At 40.6% G+C, this 10702-nt stretch overlaps 1 protein-coding gene across 1 annotated transcript; it reads left to right on the top strand.

Moving 5' to 3' along the window:
• Window positions 1–1173: 1173 nt before the first annotated feature.
• On the top strand, window positions 1174–9683 carry pccb (propionyl-CoA carboxylase subunit beta). The gene is made up of 15 exons (XM_049595719.1): window positions 1174–1460; window positions 3494–3613; window positions 3728–3796; window positions 3904–3960; window positions 4173–4286; window positions 4533–4643; window positions 5100–5208; window positions 5460–5580; window positions 5689–5770; window positions 5861–5984; window positions 6141–6248; window positions 6675–6775; window positions 7202–7300; window positions 7387–7486; window positions 8751–9683. Exons 1-15 carry the CDS (start codon window positions 1215–1217, stop codon window positions 8870–8872), a joined length of 1683 nt encoding a protein of 560 aa, XP_049451676.1. The 5' UTR covers window positions 1174–1214; the 3' UTR covers window positions 8873–9683.
• Window positions 9684–10702: the final 1019 nt, after the last annotated feature.

Genomic DNA, 10702 nt, shown 5'->3' on the forward strand with positions numbered 1-10702 from the left:
TTTGATTATTAATTTGAATTTTTTTTTAAAAAAAACAATGAAGTCATATTTTAACAAGTAAATAAGCACTAAAACTTGTATTTCAGAAGACCACAGCTGAGGGTTAAAACTATTAAGTGTACTGCATATCTCTCAACATCCCAGTCAAGGACCAAAACTGGTGGTGGTGGTCACCACCAGTTTATGTTATGTTCGCACCACCATTTTTGTTTTCTGTTGAACCATCTCTGTCCCCTCTATCCAATTATTACCATAAATAAGTTTTTAAAGTAACTGTTTGCACAGTGTTCATGTTTTATAATTTGACATGGCTCAAGTATTACTCCAGTGTTCATGTTAAGTGATAAATATTCAATTAGGTAAAAGGTCCACTTACTATTCTTCCAGAACTTTCGACTGTGTCTCCCTTAGATTGACCCCGAGTGAAGATTATTTTGTTTCCAAAACCAAGACTGAACCACTTGGAAACTAAAATTCTCTTTAAGACTCTGTGACTTGCAGAATAGCAATCATTAATAATTTATTTCAGTGCTTTTCAGTTGAGTCACTTGTACATGTAGACCCACAGAGATCCTACTTGAATTTAATTAGTTCCCTGGAGAAATGCACTTATTTCTTCCACTTTTTCAATAGCTTCAAGTCACTTTAGTTATGAATATGAATTTGAACAAATTTTCTCCTTGGTTGTATTTCATATCCTTCTTATATAACTTCACCTGCATACAAATATGAAAGTTTAAGTCGCAATTAACACGTCTTAGATATGGTTCTACCTTATTTTATTTAGTCAACCGGGAAACATAACACTCTTGTTACACATGGCCTGTTGCCTAAGAAGAAATTAATAGCTCTATATGTCAAGGTGATTTTAGCCCTGTGTTTGACCTGTCAGGCAGCCCCTCCCGCCGGGTTCCCTACAAACTCTACCTATCAAAATATTATATTTCCTTTAAGTCGTCCAGGATTTGGGAAATGTTTGAATTTTAGACCACCAAGCAGCGACAGAGTCCCCAAACTGAGCGTGTACCTGACAAGCCTAAGTCAGGGCAAATAAAATCCAAGTACAAGCCACAGGAAAAGCTCCAAGTCCCGCCCACCCGACAGTAAGCATTCTTTCTCTCTCATTGGCTGTCAGATCTCGCCCCCGTTCGCTATTGGCTCAAATCTCCGTCCTTCATTATCCTGCCCGCTGTCAGCAGAGAGCACACACGGCAATGATGGCGGCGTTCAGGGTGGCCCACAGCAGCAGCGGACTGATAAACGGGTTGAGGACGTCTTTCAGGAGTTTTGCGGCAGTGAAACATGGCGCAGTCACTGCCGCAATGGCGCAGACCACCCTGCAACGGGACTGCCGCCGGTACTCTGTCAGCCACCTGTCCGTTAAGGAGAGGATTGACATTAAACGGAAGGCGGCGCTGATCGGGGGAGGTCAGCAGAGAATAGATGCACAACACAAAAGGGTAAAGTCAGTTAACTTTGTCTTTCTTCTTTTAATCTTAGCCTGCATTTAAGATAGTTCTTTCATTACTTGAAGCTTTAAATATACTGCCAGCTAGAGTGGTTGAGGTGTTTAATGTCTGGCCAAAGGCTCAAAGTCAATCGTAGCTGTTTACTTTTTTCCTCACACACATTAAAATGACCTTTAACAACCAACTTTCCTACCTTGTTAGGATTAACTGTAACTCAGTGGCACTTAAGATACTTTAAAATGTCACATCTTGCTAAAGATCCTTGAACAAAGTGCTAATCCTCTGCCAATTTAAGGTAGAAGTTCAAAAGTAGGTTGCAGGTTTAAAGGAGCAGTGCGTAAGATTAAGGGGGGTTTAGTGACATCTAGCGGTGAGGATTGCAGATTTCAACCAGCTGAAACTTGTACTGGTTAAAATTTCTTAAATGTTTATCGTTCAGGTTTTAACCAGGAGCTGATTCTTGATGATCTTACAAATTAGTAAATTCAAGTGCTATAGTGTTAAGGTTGACCTAACAGTTTGCCTTCAAATATTCAGTAAAAACTACAAATTATTTCTCATTTCTTTAGTTTGAATCGAAAAAGCTTGAAGCTGCTCCTCTTTTTGGAACCATTGCAGAGTCCGCAGTAATTTCGCTATTAGCCATGCTTGTTGTCGCCGTGGGTAACGATATGACGTCAATATATCAACAAGTCAAAATATCGCGAGTATCACAATATGAATTTTATGTATCATATTAAAAATTACGGCGGTATTATCGTTAACAAGATGATGTGGCACACCCCGAGTAAAAACACTCAAAAAGAGCAGTTTCACGTTACAAATCCGTGCTTCTCTGATGCTGTCTGACATGTCAGAGATTGTCCACCAGCTCAGCACTTAGTAAAATCCAGATGTCCAGGAGGTTTTTACCTGGAACGGAGTTATGTGCAAAGGTCTCTATGTCTTCAAAACAAACAGACCAGGTGATTTAAATCAGTAAAAACATTGAATAAAGCAGTCTTACCTTAAATAGTAAGTGTTTTCCCAACACTCTCATCATAGAGGGGGCTGCTAACTACAGTGGCCACCTATCTAGAGTCAGTGTTTGGTTTGTCCACTCTGGGCTACTGTAGAAACATTGCGATGCAACATTCCAACATACTTCGTAGATGAGGTCCCACTCCCTTTGTGAAAATAAACAGCTCATTCTTGTCATTTTATACTGAAGAAAGCATTACATTATATTCTACTTCTGCCAATAGACCCCCCTTAAATCCTGCACACTGGACCTCAAATATTGTTAATAAACCCTAAACATATTCCCACAGTTATTTATGAAATACATGAATGTGCCACTTGAAACTGTCAATTCCAGTGTCCAATGTGAGAGCTCTATGTTACAGACAAAAATAAGACATCTTGACATATTGTGACATATTTAAAAATATTATTGTAACCTTTAGAACAAAAATAATTTCCACTAAATCCATTTTCTATTACACTTTGATTTAAAACACTCATATTACACATAATTGTGTGTGTGTGTGTGTGTGTGTGTGTATAGATAGATAGATAGATAGATAGATAGATAGCTAGAGATATGTATATGTATGTATTTACTGTAATCTTTTAAATCTTCCTTTAGTGCTACCTTTACCTCTACCTCATCTGTTAATACATTTTTTGTGTGTGTAGAATTGAGGGGCTACAGCTGTGTTACACTATACAATCCTGTATTGCATAATACCAATACTAAATCCTTGAATCATTTAATAATAAAGCTCTGTGGTTATCATTAGCCCTGATTTGCAGGCATAAGTTAATGCAATAGTTAGAAGAAATTTACTCAGTTTTGCTAAGTGATATATCAAAATAAATATCTGACAGATCAAGCTACTAAAGTCATAAAAAGGTTTTATATTGCTATAAACAGACCTTTTAAATGATATAAAACCTAGGCGACAAATTTGTATGGTGTAATGTATATGTAGTGCAGTATTTCTTTCAGTTAATGTGTAGTAACTTGGCGTTATGTGTTGCAGGGTAAGCTGACAGCCAGGGAGCGAGTGGAGCTTCTGTTGGACCCTGAGTCCTTTGTGGAGTCTGACATGTTCGTGGAGCATCGCTGCTCTGACTTCGGCATGGAGCAGGACAGGAACAAGGTAAAAGCTCGCACACAACTCAGCATCATCGTGGTTTATCCACTAGAAACAAGAGCATGTCTTCCTCTGGGGTTTGAAACATTTCTCATCATAATACCCTTGTCTCTATAATAGTTCCCGGGTGACAGTGTGGTGACAGGCCGAGGCAGGATCAATGGCAGGCTGGTTTATGTGTTCAGTCAGGTACAGTGTGCAGTTATACTGTAAGAATCCTACATTTTGGCAATATCCAGCAGCTTGACTTCACCTGTGTAATATTGTTTCCATCTTGCCCTTTTGGTTTACCTCAGGACTTCACAGTGTTTGGTGGCAGTCTGTCTGGAGCTCACGCACAGAAGATCTGTAAGGTAAACAAACTAAAATCACCGAGGTGTGTGTACTCGAATCTGTGCTTGCATGTGTGTGTGAAACAAGCACCTAATAGAAAAAAGACTTTAAAACATTACTTTTCCCTCAGTAAACATTCCTTGTCAACAATACTTTCCTGTGTTATTCCTTTAGTTTGCCGTTAGGCATTTCAGATACTCATTTGGGTGTATGCTTAATGTTCTGTACTCAGATTATGGACCAGGCCATGACAGTTGGAGCCCCGGTCATCGGGTTGAATGACTCTGGAGGAGCTCGAATCCAGGAGGGAGTGGAGTCTCTGGCTGGATATGCAGATATATTCCTGGTATGGTGATATTGTAAAGAGCCTTTTGTGCTCATGCCTGAAATAATATTGAAAACATTCTTTTCCAGCTCCGAGAGTACAGCTTGCAACAACTTGTAGGGTAATTCCCTGACATGCCTTGGGCTAAATGGCTGGCACTACATGCACCTCATGCTGTGCATTTAACATACTGCTAATATGCACATTTAGAAATTCACACGTTTGGAGGTAAAGGTAAAGTAAAATTAAAACATTCTCCTTTTCCAGAGGAACGTGATGGCTTCAGGAGTCGTCCCCCAGATCTCCCTCATCATGGGTCCCTGTGCAGGAGGAGCTGTCTACTCCCCTGCCCTGACAGATTTCACCTTCATGGTTAAGGTAGGGAGCTGCACAGATACAGCTGAAACACCAATCAAAATCTTAAGTAATTATCTGATAATTAGCACTTGTTGAAAATGTTTCAGTGTTTCTAACTTGTCAGCATTCTGCATATTAAGCTAATTGTGGACACAGAAGTCGCAATATTCGGTGATGAACAATTACGATGCAGTTGTGTTTGTAATGCCTCATTTCCACTACACTGTACGGCTCAACTTTACTTAACTCGCTTGGAGCAGTTGAAGACGATGTTACAGCAGTGTCACGCATCACTATGACAGTCAGCTAAGAGTTCCACGTCCACTGACAAGGTACTATCCGTAGTAGAAATTAAAATTGAGGAAAGCACCTGGTATCAAAATGAGTTGAGTTGAGCCGAACCACTCAGTGTAAATGAGGTGTGAGACTATCTCAGTTACATTAATCTGACATCTTTGTGTATGTGTGTGCGTATAGGACACATCATACCTGTTTATCACAGGACCTGATGTTGTGAAGTCTGTCACTAATGAAGATGTGACTCAAGAGGAACTTGGTGGAGCCAAAACGCATACCACTGTGTCAGGTTAGTTTACATGTTAAAGCTTTTCTAACTTCTGATTTTCTTGTTTTGCTACACAGTTGACGGTGCTCTTTTCATGTAAACGTCCAGCTGTAGTAGCCATCTTGCCTTTTGGTTCTGTAACAGATGCGTCCCAGTGGCCATATTTCTAAAACTGGTCACTGGTCATCAACATATCTAAGATAAGTTCTTGATTTCAGAGAGACTTAAATTGAATTATTTGGGTCTAAAAAGGTGTCTTGTGTTGCTCACAGGAGTGGCTCACCATGCTTTTGATAATGACGTCGAGGCCTTGCTCAACTTGCGAGAGTTCTTCAACTTCCTGCCGCTAAGCAATCAGGACCCCGCCCCCATCAGGGAGTGCCACGACAGCAGGTTACCAATCACCTTGACCTCCACTTTTTAGAACAACCAGTCACCTAAAACTAGTGGGAGAATATCTGTTTTCATTTCAACACGTCTGATATCTCGTCCCCTTTTCAGTGATCGTCTGATACCTGCATTGGACACCATCGTCCCGTTTGAGACGACCAAAGCCTACGACATGTTGGACATCATTCAAGCAGTATGTGCATGCACACTCAACAATGTGCAAACATGTCTGATCTCACTTTTGCAAGCAGTAAAAGGGTCCTTTCTTAATGCATTTGTTTAGATAGTGGATGAGAGTGACTTCTTCGAGATCATGCCCAACTACGCCAAAAACATTGTGGTGGGATTTGCCCGCATGAATGGACGCACTGTCGGCATTGTGGGTAACCAGCCCAAAGTTGCTTCTGGTGAGTAAAACAGTTGATAAGTGATGAATTATCAGTGTAATGTGAATAAGGTCGTTTTCATTCTGCTTTTAAATTGTATATGCAACAAGCTAAGTCCCAAAAAGAGCATGGTGGGAGAAGAGAAGTTCAGTTCTTAATTTCTGTCTCGTCTATCAGGTTGTTTGGACATCAACTCTTCAGTGAAGGGAGCCCGCTTTGTACGCTTCTGTGATGCTTTCAATATTCCCATTATCACCTTTGTGGATGTTCCAGGCTTCCTGCCAGGTATTCTTTGAAAATCTCACAGTGCATATACACTGGCTGCATGGAGTGATCCAGCTATTGGCCATACTGTAGTTTACATCTTAATCAGGTTAGGATATTGAGCTATGATTCTCTTGTGAGTCTCTCTGCTGCCATAAATAATACAAGAATGTTTCTGTCTGCCTTGTTGAGCTCCCAGATGGAACAGCTCAGGGAAAAGAAATAAGAAGCTCATACAGTAATAACAAGTTTTAGTATAGGAGAAAGGCAGGTATCTATCTCAAAAATATTTGGCCAACTTGTCTTTCATACTTATTAAACACACAAGCTAGAAACCGGGTTACCCTACATGTAAGCAGAAATTCTCCTTGCACTGAAATGTAGCTACAGTCACATCCGACAGTTCACACTCACACCCACTATAACTGCTGTGATGGTCATCAACAGGTACCGCTCAGGAGTACGGAGGCATCATCAGACACGGCGCCAAACTGCTGTACGCCTTTGCAGAGGCCACTGTCCCAAAAATCACCATCATCACAAGAAAGGTGTGTGTGTGTGTGTGTGTGTGTGTGTGTGTGGACAAAATAAGAAGAGACAGATGTGGGAATGTCGAAACAGCAATAAGCACCCGTAGCTCTTCATCTAAACTGACAAAAATGTGACAAAATCATTTAGAGAAACTTTTAGACTTTGTTAGAACCTGATGTTAGAACAGATCAAGCTAAGAGACTAACCCCAGTGACTACAACCGAACACTTCCTGCAATAAAAGCCACTATAAAGCTTTTTACTGGAGGACTTTTGAACAGCTGCACTCAGTCTGCTCTAAAAGCAGCATTACAATATCAGTGTGTATGCTTTTAATCTCTACTTATTTTCCATTTTCTATACGGGGGAAAACTCAGAATTAATGTTGTACACTGTGTACTCAGAGATAAGACATATGGCTCAGTGTGTGTTTGTGTACCCCAGGCTTACGGGGGAGCCTATGATGTGATGAGCTCCAAACACTTGAGGGGAGACGTGAACTACGCCTGGCCCACAGCTGAGGTTGCTGTCATGGGCGCCAAGGTACAAACACACAACTTTTTTTCTGTTTATGTCTCTTAATCTCTCTTTTCTTTGATGTGACAATGGTCTGCTTCTGTCTTTCTCAGGGTGCTGTGCAGATTATTTTCAGAGGAAAGGAGAACCAGGCGGAGGCAGAGGCTGAATACGTGGAGAAGTTTGCTAACCCCTTCCCAGCTGCTGTCAGAGGTGAACTTTGTCACTGTTTTATAAAAAACTGCCATCTAGTTTCAATATATTAGAGAAAGGCAGACATCTTTACAGCTGACACCTCCAACACTCAGCAACTCACACCAAAACAATCTAGATTGATAAACAGCCCTACAGGTAAGAGGAGTATTATGCATTTTTAATTTTGGGGTGAACCTTCCATTTGAAGTCCACATACACCAATATAATGCAGGGATGCACCGAATATTCGGTAACAGAATACATTCGGCTGAATATTGCAAAAAAACACACATTCGGTATTCGGTGGAATAAGTTAAAAACAAAGCCGAATAATAGTGGCATGTTTTGATAACATAATCAAACAGCGTGCCGTGACGGGTGGAGTAAAATGTCAGCAGTGTGGCAATCCGTCCGTCACCACACTTGCATTTGCGACTAAAAATAGTTTTGAGCGAGCAAAATAGGCTTAAATCATTCAGCACGCTGTGCGAGCAGCCTACAGATTTCAATCAGCAGCAGAAATGAAAGGCGAATCCCACCGGTTGTGGGTTGAACGGGGGTCACAGACACAGACAGTAATGTATTCCTGTCAAATACGGCGGCCATCGGCTTACCGGCAACGGAGAAGTTGGCTCTGACAATATCCTCTTCTTGGCGTCATGACTACCCAGAAGTACCTGAACAGCCGAGCCAGCCGAACACAGACCGTACGTGATGTGTCAGAGGAGAAACGAGCCGTTCACGGCCCACAAACCTCACCGCACGTTAGGGACTGTTCTTTACTTATGAAGGGACTGTTCTTTACTTGTCAGGGGAGGAGGGTGGCTGGTTGATTCTTATTTTATTTATTTATTTTATTTTGATCCCCCCCTATGTTAATCACCTATTGATGCTGTTTTTGAAGTATGAATAAGTCAATAAGTAATTTATTCCATTGAAATATCATTGATGTATTATAGAAAAGTGATTTATCTTTTTATAAATGACAAAAGGCACATCTGCCTCATTTTCACTGTGGTATCGTGATACTACTCAGAACCATGATATTTTCATTGGTATCGTACAGTGGGTCCCAATATTGGTACCCTGACAACACTAATCTGGAAGGGGTTCATCTGCAAAAACGAATGAAAAACTAAACAACGATATTCGGTATTCGGTACTCAGTATTCGGCCAAGCACTTAGTATTATTCAGCTTCGGCCACAAATTTTCATTTCGGTGCATCCCTAATATAATGCATTATACACTTAAGTTTCTTACCAGTCAACTGTTTGATTTAGGTTTTGTGGATGACATCATTGAGCCGGCGACCACTCGCAAGAGGATCTGCAGAGATCTGGAGGTGCTGGCCAGCAAGAAACAGGTCAACCCCTGGAAGAAACACGCCAACATTCCTCTGTAAAACACACCCAAACTGTTTCCACATTAACACTATCTAAAGGCACTCGCTGTGGGATTTTCCTGATACGGACTTTGCATTCAGATGAACTGCAGTGGTAAGCTGTGATGACCACTTGGGTAGTCTTCCAAGCAGATGTTTGTTTTATCTGTACCTCTTTGCTGAAAGCAGCACATAAAGATAGACTTCCTGATTTTGTATGTGTCTAATAGCAGTCCCAAATTTTGAGCCCTTCCAGCTCATCGATTATGTTTTGAACAAAAACTGTGTTAGAACATAAACCTTGAGCTTTTGGGGATTTGGGGGAAATATTGGTGCTCTGTAATCAAAATCAGTATCTGTATCTTCACAATTTTACCACTGAAACGGAAGATATTAAGAGGAAATTCCAAACACATTTTACAGTACCTGAACAAAAGATGGTGTTCACACAAATTTACTGTAATTTTCATTTCAGTAGTGGCCATATTGGTCACTACTGATGATTTTACATTTTAAGCACATGTATCTGAAAGGATAGATAACGCATCACCGATAAAATGCTATAGAAAAACCACAGGCAACTAATTGTCAACTTGATGGTATTATGCAAACATGCTGTCATCTCTTGCCATGTACAGTGTTTCCAAAGTTGTTTATGTATTGTATTTAGTTGAGGTTTCTGGTGTGTTAAGTAGTTTGCGCTTCAGATGCACTCCCTGTGTTTGATGTCCTCCGTTAAGGTCAAGAAAAAGTCATCCTTACAACCTTGAACCGTGCCTTTCCTCTGGCAGGCTCTGCTCTGCCATTTGTAAAATAAATCATAGACTCCATACCATGTGTGTATTCTTTACTTTTACCAATGCAGTAGTTTGTCTGTAGTCAATCCACTTTTTAAAATGGCAAATGTATGTGTAAGATTACCATCGTACTGGTTTTAAAGATAAACTAGTGTGATGGGATCACACCAGCCGCAATGCCAAATTGGTGTGTCTGCTGAAATGGAACACAAGACGTGAAAGAAGTGAGTTTGGCCAAACGTTAAAGATGTATTTTATTTCATTATGCTCTTGATAGTGCTGGATCAGTGGACGGCAATGATTTGCTGAAACTGAGATACAACTTAAGAACGAATGTGAGCTAGGGCGTTAAGTAGGGGGGGCCAAAAGGTAGGTGAAGTACCTTCCTGCGGGTGTCCTCCATAGGATCTAATTTTTGAAAAAATACGTACAGTCGGCAGAGAGAGACAAATAATTTTTGATCCTGTTAAAATTGTGCCATGAATTACACATGTCAATTTTAAAGATAATTTTCAAAACAACAATGTCCCAGTTTATCATAGGTTTGTTGTAGCACCCTTTAGTTTTGTGGGAAACAGCTCAGTGAACTACATCTCTTGTCTTGCACAATATACGTAACCTACAGCCGCTAGCTAGCTAGGTAACTTAGCTATATTCTCCGTACAAATGTAACATTGTCTGACTTGATGTGTTTTATCCAGCAACTCCAGGTCCTTTTATCAGCCAGGAAGAGCAAGAAATACCGAGACCAGTTGCTCTTGTGAGTAAATCCTGGTACTTGACACACTAATGCTGCCTTCCAATGGTGTTGTGATGTAGTGTTTACAACATGGGTTAGGGTTAGTCTAGCACGAACTCCTAAACTCTCAGGCTCTCAAAGAATTTCCACTTATGAGGTCATGAATACTAAAACAGTGGGGCATTGATATGGATTCTTCTTATCAACCCAGTGATCATGGTCCTATTTGAATGCAGCAATGGTGGCTTCAGCGAGAGAGAAAGATGTGACGTCGCCTATACAACTTGTGTAGCCGTTCTAAATATGTATTTTAAT

The sequence above is a fragment of the Epinephelus fuscoguttatus genome, linkage group LG14 (genome assembly GCF_011397635.1).
Source record: "Epinephelus fuscoguttatus linkage group LG14, E.fuscoguttatus.final_Chr_v1".
Taxonomy (NCBI): Eukaryota; Metazoa; Chordata; class Actinopteri; order Perciformes; family Serranidae; genus Epinephelus; species Epinephelus fuscoguttatus.

What these genes read in the sequence shown, in the direction of transcription:
- pccb (XM_049595719.1), top strand. Translation starts at nt 1,215, where the DNA reads ATGATGGCGGCGTTCAGGGTGGCCCACAGCAGCAGCGGACTGATAAAC. An exon ending in ACGCACAGAAGATCTGTAAG is followed by an intron (nt 3,961 to 4,172) that starts GTAAACAAACTA and finishes TTCTGTACTCAG; the next exon opens with ATTATGGACCAGGCCATGAC. An exon ending in TGTTCCAGGCTTCCTGCCAG is followed by an intron (nt 6,249 to 6,674) that starts GTATTCTTTGAA and finishes GGTCATCAACAG; the next exon opens with GTACCGCTCAGGAGTACGGA.